Raw genomic sequence first — 23467 nt, forward strand, 5'->3', positions numbered from 1 at the left:
GTTCAGTAATCTTAACTCTGCAGTTCTTATCTCATTACTGGGAGTGATGTAAGCACCTGGATCGTTATCAGGCAAAGCTCCCAACAGCCAAGCCTCCTGGCAGCATCTCGCTAATCCCATTCACTTTCTTGGTCTCTTCCTCCACATGACTGGAAGGATATACCTTTTACAGGCTGCCAAATCACCAGGCATTTATATTGCTACCATCTATAATATTTAACCTTCATAATGCCACACACTTGTCATCACTGGCAAGTAATTCTGTTAATGAAATAAAAATAAATAATAAAAATACAACCAGAGCTATCCCTTCACTCTTCTTACAGGAACAGTTCCATCTAATGAAGTCCTAAGAGGGTTGAAACCTAACAGTGAAGCTACTAAAAAGAAAAATTCATCTCAAATTCAGAAGTGACGAGAAAGTTATTACATGTTATATAAAAGCATACAATGAAAATTACTATGGGTGTAAAACAGAGGAAACAACAGCCTGGGTTTGCAACAAAAAAACCACCATCAGCAGAATAAATGATGTTCTTTAGAATTCCTTTTATAACACCATTTATTTCACCTCTGAATTTGTACCATGCAGTAGGAGCTATGACCATCACATACAAATGATCAGGGTATGTACAATGGGTAAGACTACATACTTAAAATAGCTGTTTGGTGTTTCAACCAAGTATCACATTTCACCTTACCCAAATCATATTTCCAACTCTCTTAGCTAGGGTTTGTTTAGCAGTTATGTCTTCAACAACGACCAGAAGTAATTTGAGAAAACTCAGAAAAACATTGTGTAACTCCTAGTGTCCACAGAAGTCATTACACCAATCTATTTTAAATATGATGAATTTTTTCTTTCCTATGGGCTACCTATCTCTGTTTAGATGAAGAGAGTTTATGGTGCCTCCGATGTCCATTTAACAAAGTAATTTCATTTTAAGGTAGATATTTTGTGTTCAGGCTTGGCATGGTTGTTAAATATGTAACTGTTTACTTGTGTGTGCATGTGGCTGTGTGCACGGAGGGGAGGTAGTGTGTGTGTGTGTAAATTTATGTATAGGAGTATATAGGTCCATACAGCGTGTATATATCTGTGTGTAAGTGCATGCCAGGCAGGTCAGTTACACTGCAGAGACTCTCCCCTGGCAATCACCAGACAATCCATTTAAGAGCATGACTGCAACTCTTGAAAACACAGTGATGCACAGGACATACACTTATAATAAGAAAGCAAAAGTGTCAGATTCACAGAACCAGATCAGTGACATTTACAGCCATCTCTGGACTCTATCCTTTAATGACAAACCGTGTAGAAGACTAATTATTTATTAATAACTGCAAAAAGAGAAATGGCAAAAGGAAACAAGAATTTTCAGTTTGCTAGAAAAGCTCCTCTGTCATAAGCTAGATCAGTCAAACACAAACCCCTTTCTCACTTTACCTCCATGATAACTGCATGTTTAGGGCGGGCTACTGTAAAGAAACAGCTCACAGGAGAGACTATATAGAGGAAACCTATCACTGCAGCTGTTAAGTGTACCAATAAAAAAAGATCAAAACCACCTGGGACTCTGGGACTGCCAGACTGAAGGCAAGTAATACTGCAGGCAAACAAAGGCTTTCTAGACCTGAGAACTATCCCAACACCATCAACAGTGATGCTCTCTTGTCAAAAGGATTTTCCAGGGAAGACATTAATGTCTACACAACACAGGCTAATTGTAGGCTATGTAGCAGAAGTATTCAGCGTGAAACAGAGTGCAATGAAACCGCCCTCCCCTTCACAGGTCACTGCAGGGTCCTACTGCGTTCTTTTCACAATGAATAAACTTGTATTCAAATGTTTGCAGTGGGGTTAATTTACAAGCACTGGCCACTTCCACCGGAAAAACAACGCTCCCATCAGAAAAGCAAAGCTCTTATCTCCTCTGGTGCCTTCACCATGGAAGGTAGCAAGCATCGCAGGATTTTAGCAGATTATAGTTCAGTTTTAGAACCCATTCTGTAAATGCCTATGGAGATTTGGTGGAGTTCAAGATTTCGCTTTTAAAGTGACTGACATTCTTGAGTTGTGAAAATAACCTAAAGAAATAAGTTATTTTTTCCCCTCTCTAACAGTCCCAGTATGTTCTGTTATGCAGATTTTACAGAGACAGGCACATCCACAAAGTACTTGGGGGCTATTTGGATGGAAATAGAAAAGCTATGGAGCAAGACAGAGCCAGCCTAAATGTAAACAAGCAGGAACTGCTGGCAGCTGTGCTGTTACAAATAAAATTGCATTCCCCACTGTCTCCTCACTTATCAATTTTGACAGAAGACTGTCCTGACTTCTCGTAAACAGCATCGAAAAGGACAAATCACATTGGGTGTCAGATTTGCCAGAATGGATTTCGTTGGTAGCTTACCACAAAGAAACAGAGGGTTATCTCCATTCCACATGGTGGGGAAAAACAATGCTCTGTCCAACGGGTGGGGGTTCTACCTTATAGGCTGAAGTCTCATTTAATCCTCATTTTTTAAAGTCTGGTTTAGATTTAAGAATCTCGGACACAAGATTTATTTACATCAAAGCAGAAAGGAAAAATATCAGCAAGCATTTCTCAAATGCATAATCCAAAAGCAAATACAACATAGAGTGAGAAATATTTAAAAACAAAATCACTTTCCTGCCGATCCCTGCTCTATAGCTACACTTAGAGCCACATGCTGCTTTGTGTCCAGACAAAGAATACCCTGGGACAGGAGGATGCTGTAGACAATGATACAAGTGAAGAAAAAGAAAGAAAGAAAGAAAGAGAGAAAGAAAGAGAGAAAGAAAGAAAGAAAGAAAGAAAGAAAGAAAGAAAGAAAGAAAGAAAGAAAGAAAGAAAGAAAGAAAGAAAGAAAGAAAGAAAGAGAGAAAGAGAGAAAGAGAGAAAGAAAGAAAGAGAGAAAGAAAGAGAGAAAGAAAGAAAGAGAGAGAAAGAAAGAAAGAGAGAAAGAGAGAAAGAAAGAAAGAGAGAAAGAGAGAGAGAAAGAGAGAAAGAGAGAAAGAGAAAGAAAGAAAGAAAGAAAGAAAGAAAGAAAGAAAGAAAGAAAGAAAGAAAGAAAGAAAGAAAGAAAGAAAGAAAGAAAGAAAGAAAGAAAGAAAGAAAGAAAAAGTAGGAGCAGAAAAAGAAATTGAATTAATATGCTGACATATAGACATCTATTAATAAAATACCATCTTGCAACTGTGGGAGCGGAATTTGGCCCTGTAGCTGATGAATCCTTTGATAATATAGAAGCTCCATTGGATATGGGAATTCACTCTCTCCCTGCAGCTCTGGAGAGAAAGTTTTTGGTGTGCGCTACAATTCTATGTAGGAAATCAAACAGTGGAGTAACTTAAGGCATGGCAAGCCTGCCAGTGCATATTCAGCAGTCTGATGTGTGATGATCAGTAACAGTCTGATGGCTGTGAGTGGGAGGAGGAAGACACCCAAGAGTCAGCTGAGACTCCCAATGGGTGAGGACAGGGGTTGAACAGCAGTCACAGAACAGATGGGGGAATGGGTTGGGCTGGATGAACGATGGAGCTGGACTATGAATGTGAGAAACCTTTGATCACTGTGCTATGAAGACATTTAGTGTTGCAGTAGCAGGAAGGGTCTAAGCATTTGGGGATTAGACAAACACAACTTTTAATTCTGTGGGCCTCCCAGGCTTGGTGTGGCCTTTCTGACTTGATTTTAAAGGATATTTTAAGCCTTGAACTTAAAGACACATGGTGGACTTTACAGTGAATGTATCTCATAAGGAAGCCAAAGAGGGGAAAAAAAGTCCTTTACAGATTACAGGCTTCCTGGCTGCAAAAGGCTCAACAGCCGATACTATATCCTCCGGGAAGTCACAAACATCCACTTGAACCTGAGTTTTCCCCCTTAGTGATCATGCATTATATCAAATCTTCAGATCTCCGTCAAAAAGATAAATCCAAAGATCAACCCTTATTGGAAGTACTAAACATAAAGTACCTAAAATGCTATTGAAAACATTTTTTTCCCTATTGTTTGGATGAACACACATACTGGAAAGTAAAATGTCCTCAGCATACTGTGTTATTTCAAATAAGCCATGGTCTTACTTTTCACCCTAATTCTTCCACCTCCTTATTCATTCTCTTAATTTCTGTTCTTTCCCCATGGTACAGTATGAATCCTAATTTGTTAGAAGTACTTAACTATATACATAGTTTCCCATGTTATATAGGCACATATGTTTTCACCTGCTTGAGATCCAACACCCCTTCCGGCATGTTCTGCACTTGAAAAAAACCATGAATTCTTGCTCTCTGAGGAGAGCGATCCATGTTGAACTGCTTATATATAGTATTTCTCAGCAGTCAGCTTTGGTCCTCACTTTCAGTCTTTCACTCAATGTAAGTGTGAAGTTGCAAGGATACGAGAAGAGTTTAAAGTATAATTAACTAGCTGATGATATGCAGCAAAGGGTTTCCTTTTCACTAATCTTAGTTTCTACATTCTCACTTTCTTACAGAACAAAGTAGGTGGGAATAGCATGGACAGGGCAGAAACTGAACCTTATGGTAAAATGAGATACGCATACTGGAGCAGTAACTATTCCATTGTGCAGTGTGTGTGAATACACTAAACTGTCACATTGGCTCACAGGCTCTATATTCCAAAGAAGTCCTTTGCTTTTGGACATTAAAAAAAAAAAAAAAAAAAGAGAGATTTATTATTACATGTATTTGAAGAAAAAAAATTCTGACTCTTCATTAACGCTCCTATCCTGACCCCTATATTGAAAGTCTTTGGCTTTCAACATTGAAAAATAAAAGATACAGCTAAAGAATTCCTGGTCTGAGCCCTTTAAGGGGTGGGAGGGGGGTGGGGGAGAAACCCCTCAAACTTTACCAGTCCAATTTCTTTGGTTTTGGGGCTTTCCAGAATTTGCTCCTCAATCTGTTTTCCAATGAAAATAGCTTTGACATAAAATATTAGAATGGACCTTCTCTTGGTTCTCAGGTAGGAATACAGTACTCCACATCCGGCTAGAAGTCCATTAACTAATTAGGGGGCTGGACCACACCTCCTAAGAGGGGAGGCTGGGAGAACTGCATTTGGTTAGCCTTTTGAAGAAAAGTATCTTCTTAATGAGGAGATCTTATTGCTTCCTTCAAGTACCAAACGCAAGGGTCCAGAGACATCAGAAGACAGCTCTTTCTGGAGATGCACTGTGACAGCCACGCTAGACAACAGACATGAGTTGCTACTCAGGAAATTCCAGTTAGAAAATTAAGCAATTGCTTCTTCCCACGAGGGTAGTCAAACACTGGAAGAGCTGTCCAGAGATGCTGTAGACTGTATACTGTAAAACATCATCAACTATAACTATATCAGCTATATAATCAGCATCCATGTCTTTGCCCCTCTATGACAGACTCTCTGCAATTTCTGGACTTGCCTCAAATTGTGGTACTTGAAAGCAACTTGGAAAATTTAGTGGTGACGTCTACTGAAGGGAATGAGACAATATTAGCACATGACATCATTGCTAAAATCTTTACAGTGACTTCTCCTACATTTCTGTTTGCCATTCATTGTGTTGGAGATTAAGGTCTGGAAGGGATCCAACTCCTGCAGAAGCTTTATTTACTTGGAAACCAGCACTTGGGACTGTCAGGTACAGCCTTCTTTGTCCATGAATGTCCTCTTTGATAGATGATGGACCTTCTCAGGAGAAGACCCCAGTGTCTGGAGTTTTCCTGACTCTAATGGTATAAAAACATTCAAATCCGATACGCTTCAAAGGGTAGAGGAAAACCTGTTGAAAGTAAGAATTCTGATAAGATCGGAAACTTCAAGCCCCCAGAAGATTCCCCTTCCAAAAAACACATATGCTGCAGCTGGTTCTAAACCTGATTCTCAACTCTCCTAAGTTTATTAAAGAGACCCATCATACCTTAGAGCCCTTTCTAAACTGTAGCAAGTGCCTTTTTTTAGCCAAAAACCTTAGATACACAAAGGCCAGAGGTTTATGGGTTGTCATAGCTGCAGTTCAAATCAGCTGAGAATCACTTGGCATAATTAACTTTCACTTTTTACAAGAAATGTCACCTATTGCAGGTAAAATTATACTTTATTTTTGCTGTATTTCAAAATGTTACTGCCCAGCACTTGGCTCTGTAAACATCATTATTGCTGCTGCCTGCCTGCTTTGGGCCTGCAATGTCGGAAGATTTATCTGCCTCATCAGCACTTTCTAAACACCCAGACAGCCAATCAAAATGGGGAGGCATAACAGATGTGCCAACATCTGCTGCAGTGAGCAGCAGAACACGTAGCTATAGATTCAAACTCCTAAGCAGTTACAATTCCACATGTTTGGACAGCCTTGATCTACAACTGTGTGAAGGCTATTTTGGAATATTAATTAAAATCAAGTTGAAAACATAATTTTCCAGTTTTAGACAGCTGTGAGAAGTATAGCTTCCTGTAATTCAGTTCATGCCTTTCAGACACAGTAAAGGCAAAATACTACGAAAAAGCTAAATTTAAAGTTGAACTTATAAAATCAGAAATTCTTAGAAAGCACTAAGCTAAAATTCCACCCATCCATGCTCTTGTTTACTTTAAGATATATACATATTAAAATATGTATAGTTAAAAGATGCAAATTTTAATCACATACATGTGCCTATAAATCAAGCCCATGAAGCGATAGGCAATGACTTTTAAAAAACATTTTAATTTTCCTGGCACCAAAGTGAGGTCTATGGGCACCATATCCATGCTGAGCTTCAGCTGTTCAAACTTCTGTTGCACATGGAAATGTCCTCCACCCCCAAACACGTTCTTGTATAGACTGATGAAATCATGAGATGAAATACAAAGCAAACTCATCATCTGCTTTTTTGATGCACAATACAGTTTCACCTGTATTCCTGCTCACCAAACCATGCCCTCCAGGAATGACTATCACATTCTGTTTGAAGAGATGCCTCATTAAACAAAAAAGCAAACTTCCAGAGGAGAGACCTCTCCTGTTTTTTTGATTTCTCCTCTGAAGGCCCAGCATGCATAATATTGAAACCTTGTTGAAAGTCCATTTTCTTGTAAAAGGTTCCCTCTTGCTAGGGGGATTTGGTCCTTACTTCCTGTGCTTTTGAATTTCCTGGGATGCTAAGCTTTAAAATCACAACATTATAATAAGCTGGTTAATGTGACTTAGGTTCTTTTAAAAAGCATATGTAAAATAAATTATTTTCTCCCTTCTTTTGTCTGTATAGCTAAATTCCATGTCTCCAAGACAGACTACATGAACTTTCAAGCAGAAGGTGTATGAAAAATAGCATTAATAAAACCCTTAGAAACATTTTCACTGTAAAGCATATATGGAGGTATGTGGTATAATAGTATAAAAGCTGTCTAAACAAAGCATTTCTCCAAAACAGAAGATTTATAATCCACAGATTTCCATAAATATGAAAATATTGCCAGCACCTTCCTCTTATTTCACTGGGTGAAAAACACATAGCATATGTTGTAATGTTGCCCAACAATGAAGTGCTGCTGAACTAAGCTCACTTTTCTTCATTTTCCTGGGAAAACATACGCTCTGACAACAAGGAAAAATTTTTATTAGCTTTCAGGTGAAGTGAGGAGTAACCCTGTGTTTGTTTTATGAAATCATGAAGCAAAATGAATATCAGTGACTTGATATATTTTCCTCCTGTTTTAAAACACAATAAATGGTAATAACTTTGATAAATTTGCCCATGTCAGTTTTGTGTCTTTTTCTCCCCACTCTCCCATGATCCTCTGCAGTTGTGGACACAATTCAAATCCCTAAATTGGGATATTCATTACTTAGGGGAGGTGAGATGACAGCAACTTCATCTGCTTTGAATGTCAGAATTTTGTGGTGACATACAGTAACACACTCAAAATTAACAAACAACTGTGGCAGAAACTACTCTGACATCCTCTTCCATCTAAATGATCCAATGACTAGCAAAGAAGAGGAGTGATTTAATGGCCAAAAAAGAGATACATTACAAGTAAAGACTCTGGGGTTTTACTGCCAGTTCTGTCACTGACTGACTTGGCAAGTCTCTCAATATGACTGTCCTTAGTTCACCTGCTTGTGAATTCCTGTAGCAATACAGGACATAGGAACACTGACGAACCTCAGTGGAATGGTGCTAATTCTAATTAATTTACACTTGAAAAATTACTTCAATTCTTAAAAGGCAGATGAAAAGTAAAAGCAAAGAACTGCTCCTTTTACCACTCCTTTGCTCATTTACAGTGTACAATTGGCCACACTTAGGGAGAAGTTCCATATTTATTATTGTCTTTGTGTAAATTATGCTGACTTAAATCCCCAAGCGTTTTAAAAATAAAAATGCCAGTGAAATACATGATCTTGTGCTGTAGGACGCCAAATGCATGCTAAAAGATTCTTTTAATTATTACACAGTGTTATTCAAAGAATTACAGAAAAAAAAAATATTCCAATGCCACTTCTCCATTTTAACTGTGAGCTTTTCCATTTTCAGTCCATAGTGACAGTGAGCTGGATCACAGGCTGGGTGTTAGTTGCTCAGAAATCCTTTTGAGTTAAAAGGAAAAAACCTTGAGGAAGGGTTTTAGTGTTTTCTCAGGTCCAACAGAAACAACTCTAATGATCTATTTAGTTGTCCAGGAAACTTCCTCACAAGCTTTTCAATTAATAGCTTTAAAATAAGTCAATTTTTTTCTCTGGATTTGTACGATATGGCAGGTAGGAATGGAAAAAAAACCTATCCCAAGACCCCACAAACCAGAGAGACTCTCCTAAGCAACCAGGACGCAGATTACAGGCATGCACATACCTGTTTACTTCCTTCACGATACTTCTTAACTGCAGATGCTATATAATATTAAGAATTCCCACAAAAAATCAGAATAATGGTGTAAGTAAAATGTCTCTATGCCATGGGGCATCCACGATTCAGCCATAACTGCTAGGCAGTTACAAACTGATAGTCAGAAAATAAACATAATACAGTGAGTCCCAGTTTATCTAAGCCCACTCTTGAGCTGTCAGATCAGTCCCTCCACCACAACAGCAGCTGCATAATGTAAGGCACATGGTGAGATGTATCTGCTTTTCCATTGAAAATCTACACCAGACTTACCAGCAAGCCTCCTTTTCACATTCCCGTTACCACACCAGGTCTAATGACAATGGAAAGACACAACCTTGTCCACTGTTTCAGCTCTTCTACACTGCAACACCTATGTCTCTGTTAGGATCCTTATTTCCTGAAGCGTTCTCTTTTAATTTACATCTGGTAGTTGCTGATTTCAAAAACTGCCTTTTATTCGCTGAAGGCTCTTTTCTGATTCATCCCAAGTTTTAAGAAGTTCAGGAAAAAAAGAATCCAATTGCAGTAGGGAATACCTAAGAAACAAGCACAACCTGACAGCAAGTCAGAGAACTATTATAGTGGTTCTGCCCCTTCACATCACTGTCATCCTACCTGAACATGGCTGGAACTTGGCTTGAGTGATCCCTGCCAAAACAAGGTTTCTTTCTCTTGCTCTCTCCCCCCTTTATACTATTAAATAAAATACACGACGTAAAAGCTGTGCAGAGAAATTCCATGCTATATGTGAGGAATTTCTCGAAAACTCTTATCTAAGAAATGTTTTCCACTTTGATTGTTACACATCCATCTTCTGGGTTAGCTTCGTTATACAAAAACATTCATAATGTAACAAAATAAAAGAGCCTGACTGCAGCGATCAGAAGTGCTGGCAGTGTGCGCACAGAAGCTGTTTCCATAAAAACTGTTTATTCAGGTGTTAGCAATTGAAACAGGAGCTCCAATTGCATTGCCGCAAGTGCCTGTAATGCTCGCGTAGGGGTGTTTGCAGGCTATCACAGCTCTGAAGGGAGCTGTTACAGGCTATCAGCTCAGTAATCCTCATGTTAAAAAGCCCTAAATATGTATTTACAAGATAGACAGATCTGTTCGGTTTACTGGTTAAATAATCCATGTGTTGAAAAGGCCTTAAATGCGAATTCACGGGGCAGGCAGGTCTCTCTTGGCCTATTACAGCAATGGTGGGCCTTTCAGAAAGTCACTGGAGATGACACTTTAGTGGCCCATGGGAGCCTCAACCCACAAATACTTATGCTTCCAAGTAACTTTATTCAGATAAACTGCCTCACTCAGACTGTTAATTCAAACAAAATTACTCCTTCTTTTGTTCTAAGGAAAAAATACCAATAAGATCAATCACTCCAAAGGTGTAATGTCACAGAAATGGGAAATTTGAATTTGCACCTGAAATACATTCCCTCATCACGATGGGATGAGTGTTACTGGAAGAGTAAACCAATGTATTACCGCTGCATTGTATCTGCTGCAATGTTCAGATATGGTAAGAGAAACAAAGAGAATAGGATAAAATTCTCCCCATGGGATTTTTAAGTGTTCAGTGAGAAGACGCCTACACAAAACCTTACCTGAGTCCAATTCCCAAAGTTTTCTAGCTTTCCTCTCTTCAAGGCCCATTTGTAGTCATTTGTGAAAACAGCCGACAGCATCTGATCCAGAAATGCTCAGGTCAACAGGAAACCTTAGCAATTTCAGTTTGGATCAGACCAGTGGTAAACTTAAAGGACTAATCTACACTTAGAGTTAACAGATTTATGAGTGCAAATACTTCTCAGAACATTTAAATGAACGGCTGTGCATAACCATAAATTAGCACTTACATTCAACACGCATACACACACATTTATTTGCTTATTCTGTCTGAAAATCTGTCCCTTGGGTCTACAAAGCAGAACAGGAACTTAAGAGTATTCATTTTTGCCCTGAGGTACTAACCAACCCTCAGAGCACTATGAGTTGCTCTACTTAGGAAGAGCTACTGATGATGGAGTAAAGAAACTTTCATATGAATCTTCTAATTTCCAGAAGCCTTATTTTCCAGAGCATATGAGGAATCAAAACAGCAGGTCTGTAGTTTCTAGCTCATGCTCCAAGTTTCACAGAGGCATCAGGTGGGAAAAAAATCTCAAAATACTATGATCTTTTGTGACCGCTGTTTCCTGCAGGACCTCTGATCCTTTCAATGTCTGGACACAAAAGGCTTCATAAAATCTGACCACAGAAAGATTTCACCTGCACACGCATCATGTGGTTTTCTGTTGATTTAGTGACATGCACTAACTTCCTGAGCAAAAAAGTAAAACAAAGAAGCTGAGTGGTTTCTAAGACCTTAACTGAAGAGCATCAGAGTACCTTGTCATTTCATATAGGGTCAACTCAACCCTCAGCAAATTCTCCCAGGTACTGGTCTCAATACTGCCCCAATCTGTCAGCACTAGCATTTGCATGCATGAAAACCAGAGTCATCAGGCAAAGGGAGGCTAACACAGCAGCTGCCATTCTGCCTTTTTCACTCTGAAAATGCTAATCCTGGCATGGTGGACTGTTGGTGTGGTTTTCCAGGCTCCTGCAAGCTATGTCATTGTACTGAAGCAATCACTTGTGCCTTTGCCTAAAAATGAGAACAATCAGAACTAAAAAGTCTTTTAGGCAATTATGCTGGTCTCCTTTGCACATCACCTCTCTCAAAACCCAACCTCTCTCAAAAAAAAACCCCTCAATTCTGAGAGCAAACTTCAGCCTACTCTTCGTCATATATGCAACAACAACAGTTACTTTGACCCACTGCTATTCCTTCTCAAGGATGTCTACTTTTGCTGTTTGTAAGAAGCATTCAGCTAGAAATAAGAATCATTCCCTATCTTAGATATATCTCAGGGATTTTAAAAGCTGTAATTCCCCAGAGATATTGGCTCTTACAGCAGAAACCAATCACTTCCCATATCGCTTTTGTTCAAAAGCTACTTCAGTACCTAGATGGTATGAAGGTCTCTGCCCTTGGACAAGGACCTGTTGACCAAACGACGCTACCTGCTTGTAACATCTTATTTTCTTCTGCCCCTCTTATTGAAAGGCAGTCTCCTCAGACTGAATACGTAGGACCAGACACCAGTGATGCTTTGCCTTTACAACATTCTTTGGGTTTTTCTACCTATTTTTTAACCTGTTCCACCATTTAAGTGACTTTGTCCCCTTAACTTCTGTATTACCGCCAGCACTCCAAACCAAGTATATGATATTTCTCTCTCCTGGATAGTAGGTTCAGAAATGTTATTAAAGAAGTGCATGTCCATTAGCTTATTTACTCTTCTCTAGCACCAGTATCATCTGTTCTCCTTACAAGGACAAATTTTAGAGCCATGTTTAACAGAGATTTACTGGGGACTGTAATATTTTTAGTTCTTTCACCTCATTGGTACCAGAGAGTGTGAGTATACTCTAACATCACATGATGTAATTGCAGCAGCACAACAGCCACTCACAGCTAGACCGGGTGGGTTTGTTCTGAATATCTCTGGCTCTCTTTCAGTGATACTGTCTGCAAGTCCAACTGAGCATTTACAAAATGGTCAATTCCTGTTTTATCTTAAAAGTCCTCATGGGTATCTGGCTATGCCAGAATTGCAAATCTTTTGATATCTTTCTGACAATCCTGACTGACGCTGGCTCTGACCCCTGCCTCAATATCTACCAACAATTCAGATTCCTTTTAGGACAAGTTTTGCAGCAACAACATAAGGATACTCATGTTGGCTATTAGCAATCCCTCAGCTTTGTTGTCTTCCCAGCTATTTGTTTAAAGTATGGTACTGTATGGAGCCTAATGAGCCTCCCAGGGAGCTCATCCTTCCAAGACAATTGGGTCATACTTGAGTTTATTGTGCTGCGACAATCTAAGCACAACCCACTGGGTTTTTCTGGCTTACAAATGGAGTAGAAGAGTCTTCTAAGTGTCTAATCCTACCAAATCCACTGGCAAGTCCATATCCCCAGTGCTGGCTATCATATGTGATCCTCCTGTTTGTTTCTTATGGTGGTAACTCAGGTACTTAAACACCAGCATGTACCTGTAAGCAAGTTCTAGGCAGATCAAAGCTTTCTAGAACATTCTCTTTCTTGGAAAACATTCTTGTTTACAGCACCTCAGTTGCTAGTCATCTTATTTCTTTATTTCCTAATTTGGCTGAGTATTTTGCATTTGTGTCTCAGAACTGATTCATTCTTCACTTACAAACCATCTCTAGGAAATAACAAGGTGTTGCTCTAGTTCTTTTTCTGCTCACTATCTTGTTACAATCCCTTTCTGAAATCTCCTGGTTTGGCTTTGAATCCACTTAAAAATTATTAAGTTTGCCATGGAGACTTGTGAGCTGCTTATCTGTATCCTTTTAGTACAATGGGAACGCTAATGTGCAGTTTGCAAAGTGGACCATACTCCTCACACCTGGTAGGTTTTTTGCTGTGTGTGATTAGCTAAGGTTCACATCAGAAAGTTGTTACGAAGAAAAAAAAAAAAAGATATAAAATCAGGGAGCGCTCATACAATCTTCCTTCTACAGAAAGCACAGTAATAACAACAATCCTTTTTCCCCTAAACACAGGAGGAAAATGGTGGGAGATAATGCTCTGTGCTTCTTCCACCCAGCCCACAGGGTAGCGTGAGCAGAGCTTCTGCACCGTCTCTTCTTGCTGCTGTCACCCCTAGATGGTGGGTGGACAATGATCATTTTATAAGCTGTTTTCTTCCCAAGTGCTTGAGCATTTTTTCCTTCTCTGATGCTGCTGCCGCAACACAGCAACCTGTGAAACTATGTTGGATTAGATCAGGCAGCTGGGCTAGGTTAAAAAACAAGCCTTCTAAAAGTCTGGTTTTTAAAAAATATTTGTTTCTCACATCGGTTTCAAAAAAAGTAATGTTGACATAACTGAGGGGCCAGAAAACATCAGGGCAAGGGTGGGACTGAGTGGCCACTGCAGAGTACACCTAAGCCAGGAGTGTTATAGAGACCTCGACAGCATTGGACCATAGCCTCTGCTCCACTCACTGTCCTGCTGCTTCTCCCCTGGGTCGACAACAGCAGCTAGCAAATCCCTTTTGACTCTGTCCTTTATGAGATTTTTCTTTGGATGGAGAAATATACCTCCAGGGACAATGCTCTTAAGTTTTCCAGATACCTAGTTACAGCAATGGAGCTTAATAACATCTTATAAGGACCTGAAATAACAGATAATACAACCAATGAGTAACCTAAATCATAGTATTACCATATGGGCTTAAATTTTGGGAATGTCTTTCACGTTTAGAGCTCTGGTAGTTAACGACTCTGAGATGTTCTTGTTTCTCCTTCAAAACTTTCCTATTTAGTAGAAAACATTCTTCTCAAAGGAAGCTAGACAGTTCCTTCCCTATTTAAATTTCACATGAAACACTTTATTTCAGTCACTCACCAAATTTGCCTTGGGCAACTGAATCACAGCTGACAGCAAATTAATGACTATGATGGTGTGATTAGTAGAGATTACAGGCAACCGAGAACCTGCCCAAGCATTTGTCGTTGTCACAATACTTATGCCAGCTATTATTAAGGATTAATAATGGTCATAAGGACAACTTGTTTCCATCAGGTAGACTCTTTAAAAACTGTTAATATTTTAAGATGTCACTGCTATCCTGATTAAATGGTGAAAAATATTTTTATCTACCCATTTTTTTTCATATTTTTTCTAGATGCTTACATTACTAATTTATTTAAGTATTACTGGAAAAAAATGGTTTCTATTACATTTAAGGAAGAAGTACCATAACCAAACACACTTGACAGAGAAATTTAATATTCTGTTACACATGGGGAGTCAAAACAGAACTTAAGCTCTGAGATTCTTGTGCTGTCAGGTATCACACCGAAACTCAACTGGGAAGAAATAATGATTTCACTAATCCCTAGCAATGATTTTTTGCGGAGTTCAAACAAAAGCTTGCTTGTTCTGATTGAGATTCACTAAGTACATGTTATGTGATTTTTCTGATTCCTGGGGGAAGAACTTCAGATTCCCCAGGCTGCAAGAAGAAAAGAACAATGGTCTGAACTTCCAGTAGAGCATCTTAGCTGCTGAAGACACGATAAAAGTGAACACACTGCATATTTGCCAAAGCATTTGCCATTCATTTCATTCCAAATGTCAACCAGTTATATGAAACCTTTAGAAAGGTTTCTTAAGGTAGAGCAAACAGGATAGGATATTTTTAATCTTGTATTAAAGATATTGAATTATTTATAATCACTCGTATTTAAAATACAGTAACTTGAACTTATGCAAAGACACAGCACTGTTTAATAACAAAAAGAACCATCTGCTTCTTATGCCTGTCCCTACAAATATTTTGCTACTGGATGATAGTGGAAAACATGAAAAGCTAATGACTGGCTGACAAGAAGACTAGATATTGAAATGAAAATCTAATGAAGAGCAACATCACCAATCACTTGTTATTATTTTGGGAAGCCTCACATAATGATTTTCCAGTGACTCAGAAATACATCCACCCTTGTCACTGGAGAGTAAAATGCATTAACAGCAAAGAGAGATTTGTGGTACAGAGCACAATTTCTTATAATTGCAATACTTGCAATGTCAAATATCAAAGAACAAGTAATAGAAATTACATTAATTTTCAAAGTTGTAGCCTGATCTTACAAACACTCAAGTACACATCCAAGTATCTGAAAGACTGATCCCTAAGACATGAGCTACCAGGCCAATTAACTTTTAAAATCAGGGAGGGGGGAAAGGAATTAAGCTTCCAGTTATCATTTTTGATTTTGGAAAGGCTTGCTTTAAAGTGTTAAAACTGCAAAAGCATCTGAGTTACAGTGCCCACTGCACATAGAGGGAACATGTTTAATAAGCCCCCTGGACTTGTGTGTAGCCACCCACTGCAGAATTCTGATTTCACATCTCGTGTGTGTAGCCTGTACAGTAAAGCCTGTGACATTACACAGGTATAAAATAGAATAGTCTTTGGTGCCGATTTTTTAAGAAGTATTCTCACTCTTATTTTTCTCATAGAAGCCTGCTATCAGCTGTGCAAATACCATATCTGTAATAACAGAAAGCGAGGCTGCAGTGTGCCAGTAATCTTACCTCATACTCAAAGTCCTCTGCTCTATCTGCATCAGCAGGCAGGCTGGAAAGATACTCATTACCTTCATAGAATTCATGCTCCGCTGGGTGAAGAGAATGGCAGCTATGTGGAACAAAGCAGTGCAACAGTAGATGAGACAATAGGTATTTTTAAATTAAAAAGTGATAAAAAAAGCCCCCACTTCTCTGTAGTTTTGTCATCTCTGGAATGCTACTTTGAACGGCCTGACAGCCTGAAAGGAACTGTAGCAAGAAGTAGCACAGCCTGTTTTCTTTTCAAAAGCTCATAGTCTGGCTGAGTTAATTTTGCTGGGTTCATCTTTTGTCAGATTTACACAGGGTGATTTCTTAAAAGGGTCTGTTTTGGGCCAAACTACTTAACTGTGATACTTTGGTATTCCTTATGCTCATAAAGGTACCTAACTCCAGATTTACATGCTGTGTCATGGCTGGGAATAACTAATTAATTATCTGGTTATAAAGTCTTGAACATCCACTATCTGCAACCCACACCAGGCTCACAAATTGTTCAAGCACTTGCGAAAAACAACTTGCACTATCCTCTTCTGCTAAAGTGGTAACAGGGTGCTGAAGTTCATTTGAGTAACTACACGCTTAAAAATGTCAGTAAACTGCACTGTTAAATGGGCTTGGAGTACAAAGAATGAGGTCTTTACAATATGCACTTAGGTACAGCGTTAGACCCAGGGCTGGATTGCAACCACGCAGCACCCAGTGTGGATCCATCTTAGCAGAGGTAGGAAAATTTTCCCCATGCTGAGGGCATGGGAACTTCAGTCACAGTAGCACACAGTTTAGTAATATCTAGTAACAACTAAAAAATATACACATATCATGTTCCTAGATGTGCAGCAGTAAGTGGTAGGCTCAATCCAGCATTTGGCTGGCAAGTTGTCTTTGAGATAATCATCTACCCAGCTCACCCAGAACTTCTAAAAATGGAGCTACATCTAAGTCAAAAGTGGTATGTTCTCCATTAGCATCAATTCTGCAGAGATGCACGGCATGCCAGGAAGTCAGTGGAAAAGCTCTAGGGCTACCATAGTTTTGCTGGCTACAGACAGAAGGCAAGGGTCAACAACTAGATGATGTTACCCATAAGGAGGAGTCAAGAGGAAGTTACTCAAGAGGAAGAAGCCTACACCCTATTTTTGTATAAGCACCACCTGCTCGTGCTTGCGTTCAATTCAGTTTCAAATAATTTAACCAAGGGATAATTTAATTCATATAATTTGCCATATGACAGGTGAAATTGTACTTTCGATCTCTATATTTTTGGAATTGTTTTGCTTTTGATAAGGGAACTTTGACTTAAATAATTTGTTTCCTTGATTTTTTGGTAAGAAATTTGGAAGAACAGCAAGCAACAATACAGCTCTTCCTAGGTTTGAAGAAGCCTTGTACTTTGGAACATAGAAGTGTTTTTCTTCTTGACTAGGGCTTAGCTTTGGATGAACAAACACAAAAACACAGAGTAAACATGGCCAAGATTCCTTCCTGTAGCTCTAATCCATGAACAGAGTTTAGGAAAACTGTCACTGAAGCCTGAACGGGACAGTGGTTATCAATGACATTTATAATTTATTTAAAGTGGTCCAGAGACTTTTTCCCACAGGTGAACAGCAGGAGAAGATAAAATCGTACCTGTCTGAAAGTAGAAAGGGGCAGATATCAGGAACTGGCGGTGTGGAAGGCCTTAGTTTGGCCAGAGCCATAATGTGCTCAAAAGTGATGTCAGTCTGAGTGCTGGCATCCACAAACCGAACATCCTGAGAGCTACCGTGAGTTTTGCTAACTGGGGCTCGTCGTAAAACCTGAACTACAATTGGCTCCTTGGCGTTGCGAAAAGCTTCCACTGCCTCTTCGTGAGTGGCCTTGGAGAGGTCCTTCCCATTGACCTAGACAAAAATCAGAAAAAGATACCAAAGGTTACTCGTAAGAGAAAAGGCAGCATAAAAACATGGGTGTAAAATATAGGGGGATGAATTATTTGTGTAGTACATCAAGCCACGTGCTGACATTGACTGGACCGTATTTTGGCATCCATGCGAGAAGGAAAATAAAGCTGGGAGGAGAAATAAATTCTTCCATCTTTGCTAGAAATTAGAAATGGTTTGAACTCTTCCATAACTATCCCAATGGAATCTGAACACAGCAAAGAAACTACAATATTTAAAAAGGGCATTTAAAATTATTTCTCTCATGCTATTTTATTCACGTCATAAAATACAAATGAAAAAGGAAGGGTGCCTTTAATTCTCAATTTCAGCATTTTCTGTGGCATGTAACTGTTTTAAAGGATTTCTGGCACAGCATTGTTATTAATGCAGATGTCAATAAACATGTCTCTGATGCCTAAAAAGAAACAAGGCCAATTTTCATGTTTTGTCACTTATCTGCCATGGCCATTATACAATCATTAAGACCAAAGATAGGAAGATTTGACTAACACAGTCAGCTGCTGCTCTTCTAAGCAAAGAGAAATCTAAATCAAACAAACTGAAGAAATAATTTGCTACAAACAGGCGAATAATAAACCAGAGGAAATTACGTTGTAAATGCAGCATAGCTTGGCAAAACTAAAAGAATGTGGGAAGGTTTCACCCTGCTACGGGCAAAGCAGCAAATTCCTCCCAGCCTAGATGAGACCTTAGGGTATTAAAAAAGGTAACTGCAAGGCTGGGTGTTGCTAAATTCATATGAGTACAGGTGTTTAGGGCAAAATTCCCAAGTATCAGCCCACTACAAAATGTGAGGGCTAATTTGTCAATGGCAGTCAGTAGATAAGCCCTTGGACATGGGGGTTGTGCAACATCCTTACACAGAAAATACCATTCTGCTGTTTCCAGAGCAATGGGACTGCTGTTGACTGCTGCACATGACCTAACCGTTATGATCTACCTTGTAGATTAGATGATCCTGTGCTGGGGGAGAAAGGCAGGGTTTTCCAGTAAGAAATGTGAATATCTGAATGGTTCCAAAACCTGATTAGAATTTATATCCCTGGGAAAATCTCTACACTGGCAGCAAATCAGAAATAGGATTCTACCGGAAGTTCATGCCCAAATTAACTTTGTTGTATAGACAATGAAGTCATAAAACTTCTGCTTGACTAAGTCTAAAACCTCCCCAGAAATGGGAGAGACCCAATAACTGACTTTTTCTCAATGCCTGCAAATACTGGTTGAAACCAAAATTTCTTTACCACATCACTCTTTCATTCAAGAAATTATTAGAGCTTTGTTGTCAAAAAGGAAAAACACGCAAACAAGAACAATGCCAGCAACACAAAAACGCCATTCAGCAGCCTTCAGTAACATTTTTAAGCCTATCAGGATAAGCATTTGCAATTAAAAATGTCATATTTGAGGCAACACATATAACCATAGTCCTGTCCATTTATGTGGATGGCTATGACTATTGACCATTAATTCATGTATATATCAACTCAATACATTTCCAGAGTACGAGCTTGAGTACAAGGCAGAACCAGCTTCCCTCTGATACAACTTCCAAAGAAGCAGTGCTTTCAAGGCCATGTTACTCATGAGGACATGCAAAATAACCACACCGTAGCATAGCCACCAGTGCAAAGGTCAGTTGATCTTTCTAGCTAGCCCCAATGCTGTATGTGGTGATGAGAAGGCTAGAAATTATCTGGACAGATTTCTATACCTAAAAAGCTCAGAACTCCCTGAGCTGAATGCCTGGGATCCCTAGAAGTACCATGCCACTGCAGCCTAGACTGTGATCAAGTAATATGAACAGCAGCTAGCTTGGTCACCTAAGTGTAATGCATATATATGGTTTCTGTTCTGACTTCTGACTCTGATGAAGCAAAAAATGTTAAGATTTTATAATTTAAACTATCATCCATCAAATTATAACTTTGGGTTATGTTAATCCAATTTACATGGAAAAATATCAGAGGTGTATAAGAGGAATGGCCAGAACAGTCAAAGAACAAGTTATATTATAAGAAAATAAAAGAAATTTCCCCAAGGAGTGAGTATCTGCAAACCCTCTCTAATAGTACAAGTTATACTGCCAGGGTGTTCAGACTCAGCCCCGTCTAACAGAGGCAATTAGAGATAAAGCTTCAAGCCTGGGTCTTCTAGTCAGTCTTCAGTTCCAGCTTCTGCTTCATTCTTGCTTCTAACTCAGATCCTATCAAGGACACAATTTTCCGCAGTTTCTGCAGTTTTCTTAACAAGAGGCCCTATATATAGGGCACCTATAGGCCCTCCAAGTAACTCTCACTCCCAAGGTCCTAGGAACAGAAAAATTACTTTCCTGCCTCTCAAAACCCTTTTAACACTTTTTAAGTTTCAGATGACTATATGATGTTTCTCCTAAAAGCAAATGCTTGGGAATAAATACAACATAGTACTGTACCAATTTTTCCTCCTGTTTAAAACACACAATCCTTCTGCATCCCAGCTGAACCACATGGTTTTTGGCACAAGCTGACCATTTTATCACAGATCCATATCAGCAAGGCAAAAAGATATTTGGATGGCATACAAAATATATTATTAAATTTTTTTGGAAAACCAGAATCTCTGTTTACTCACATCAGTCAATACTTATCACTTACGCTGAGGAAACAGACATAAATTCACAACAATGCCATTTACATGCAAATTTTATTTCTAAATAATAATAATATTTTAAAATCACATGAGTGTGAAAAATCACAAAAGATACACATTTTCATTTATCCTGGGAACCTATGTCTGACCTCTATTTTCATTTAAATGCCTATTTAATTTAAAGACTTTAAAAACATTCCATCCTTTATGTTGGTTTCTTATGAAATACAAGTGCTTCGGACACCCAATACTTGTTTAAATTGTCACTTGAAGTTCATCAACACACTTTGTCGATCTGCATAAAGGTCATCTAATTCATGAATGCTGCCTTTCTCAGAAGAAAATCTATAGCTGAATTACTCCATGCTGGCAGCTGTCCTGCCCACTTGGGAAGGAGAGAATTTATTTTAAAACCTAAAGCCAATACTACAGATGGGGTTGGAAGCTCTCTTCACGTAGCTCCTTTAAGGGTTTTCTGCCTCCTGCGTTATCCCCCAACTTAACACTCCCGTATAGTTACCCTGGGAGCCGTAGACAGCTGAGCACTTATTTACAGCAAGCCACTTACAGGTTCTTAGTGGATGATTAAATAAATTCCTTGCCTTGGAAAGGTTACTTACAGTGGAATCCAGGGTACTATTTTAAGTGGATAGAGAAATCAGTCACTTTTAACAGTCAACACAAAGACATGGGAATACATTTGTTGTAGCAGATGGGCTAATTAACCACAAGCAAGTTGTGAATGTTAAGTAAAGAATATATCTTTTCTCATGTAAACCATCCTCCTACCCTGTTTGATTAAGCTTCTGTTTAATGAACACTCTCCCCCCTCGTTTTGGACACACTGCAAAGTCTGGGCCACTTGTCAACATCTCCCCCAGAGTGACTGGTGGCCACTGCCTGGATCCTAGCCATCCCCTTTGGATTCTTGCTCTAAATCCAGCCACATGCAAAACTTCATCAGCATCAGAAAATAACCAAGCAAATGGGCTTTGTCTTTCATGAGCAAGTCAACTGACATTGGCCAACTGCCACTTCTAATGCCAGCACCTCTGTACATGGGCTTATTGCCACTCACGCAGAGGTGGACAGCAGAGAAGGAAGGGAGAACAGGACTAAACAGCAAAACAGTGACTATAAACAAATGTAGGCAAATGGTTGTTATCATTGTGCTCTGAGTTCTAAAAAAGAAAAATCAGTCCTCTGATGAAGACTGCTTCCAGCATTTAAGTGCCTGTGACTGAGAAATGAAGTAGCCTTCCATTCTCACATTTCTCTCCTGTAGAAAATTTCTTTTAGCACTGGCCAGAACTTTTGAATCAAGAGGGCCAGAAATGTTGATAAGTTTCCTGTAGTCTTTACTTCTCCCATATTAAGAGAAAAAGAAAAAAAGATGCATAGTCATGTGAATGCAACGATCACAGAAGGTGTCACATCAGCAGCTCATGAGATAACCTCCTATCCTCAGCAAATACTTGGCACATGCAAGTTAAAATTTATGATCAGCTCTGCTGAAGTAAAATCCTTGGAGACCCTCTGTTTAATCAGTAAGGGCAAAGTGAAGAATAACCAGAGCATTCTGCTAGAGCAGAGATGTCTAGACACAAGGATTTCCCAGCAAAATGACAGAGATGCTGTCTGACGTGATGATGGAGTTCATACAAGGCTCACTGTCCTAGGAGATTTCAACACCCATGCAGAAGATGCCTCTGACCTGACAGGTGCTAAATCTGCACTCATCACAGCAGTCTCTTCACCTCCAATCCCTCACCCTAAATACATCCAGGATACCATACCCTGGGTGCATCCTTGGATGGCAAACTGGCAAAAAGGATCATTGTCCCTTCGTTTGACCAGTCCTCTTCAGGATGGGAATTTGAGCCCTAACTACAAGCCTCAGAAAAAGAGCAAAACCATACCATCGTCCTCCTAGACATACAGCTTTTGGCACATATTGCCTCCACAAAAGTTCCAGTGTTGAGGGCCACCAGCTGTGAGGCTCCCTGGGCAGGACATGGCGGCACAGGATATATGAGCTACCAGTGACACGCGTCCTGGAGAGCACACTGCAACTCTTCTGGTAACGCAAATGTGATAGCCCGTCTACGGAAAGGGCATTGGACACGCTGACCTTTCAGGTTACAGTTCAGTACTAAGCTGCATCTCTTGAGCAAGTTAACCTGAAAGGTAGCAAGTTCAGCCACTATCCAATACCACTATCTCAGTCAGGGTTCATGCAAGTTCAGTAAAGGGACAACTTTTATTATGCTGGTTAATGACATTTCCTCTTCCTTAGCCAGATGAGTTAAGCGATGGTTGTTCCCATTTGATCCTTTGTTGCCCTGACCACCAAATCTTGTCATCTCTCCTAAAAGCTACACAAGTTGCTGAACGCTCAGGCTCTGGCTGATTCCCTCAGCCTGAACCACAGGCCTGTAACAAGAACTACATCTCCACTACCTGTTGAGCTGAGGTTTGTCCTGTTTGATAGTTTGTGTAGCTGGTTCAACAATACTGAATAGACCAAGGCAATGCCCAGTACTGCAGCCTTCTGTGCATTTTCCTATGTGTAACCAGCACTGCTTCCATTTCCCAGTATTTAGCAGAAATCTACTGTGGCTGAAAAGCCTGTGTATAAGCTTTAACCTAAGCAAGACAAAATAAAAGCTACAGAAGGTGGGAAAAAAGTAGAAATATACCTATTTCTACTCTGCAAGGCTTCCTTCCAGAGGGGGACAACCCAGTGACTTCTTGGCAATGTTGATTA

General features: G+C 39.5%; 1 protein-coding gene across 2 annotated transcripts in view; it reads right to left on the reverse strand.

Moving 5' to 3' along the window:
• Window positions 1–23467, reverse strand: part of PDZRN4 (PDZ domain containing ring finger 4) — a 252999-nt gene that overhangs the window by 26331 nt on the left and 203201 nt on the right. For both annotated transcript variants that reach the window (XM_075080996.1, XM_075080997.1), the window contains 2 exons: window positions 17753–18006; window positions 16088–16190 (listed from right to left, as the gene is read on the reverse strand). In XM_075080996.1, coding sequence (XP_074937097.1) covers window positions 16088–16190; window positions 17753–18006 — 357 coding nt within the window. The remainder of the gene's footprint in view (window positions 1–16087; window positions 16191–17752; window positions 18007–23467) is intronic.

Source organism: Phalacrocorax aristotelis, chromosome 1 (genome assembly GCF_949628215.1).
Source record: "Phalacrocorax aristotelis chromosome 1, bGulAri2.1, whole genome shotgun sequence".
Lineage (NCBI taxonomy): Eukaryota > Metazoa > Chordata > Aves > Suliformes > Phalacrocoracidae > Phalacrocorax > Phalacrocorax aristotelis.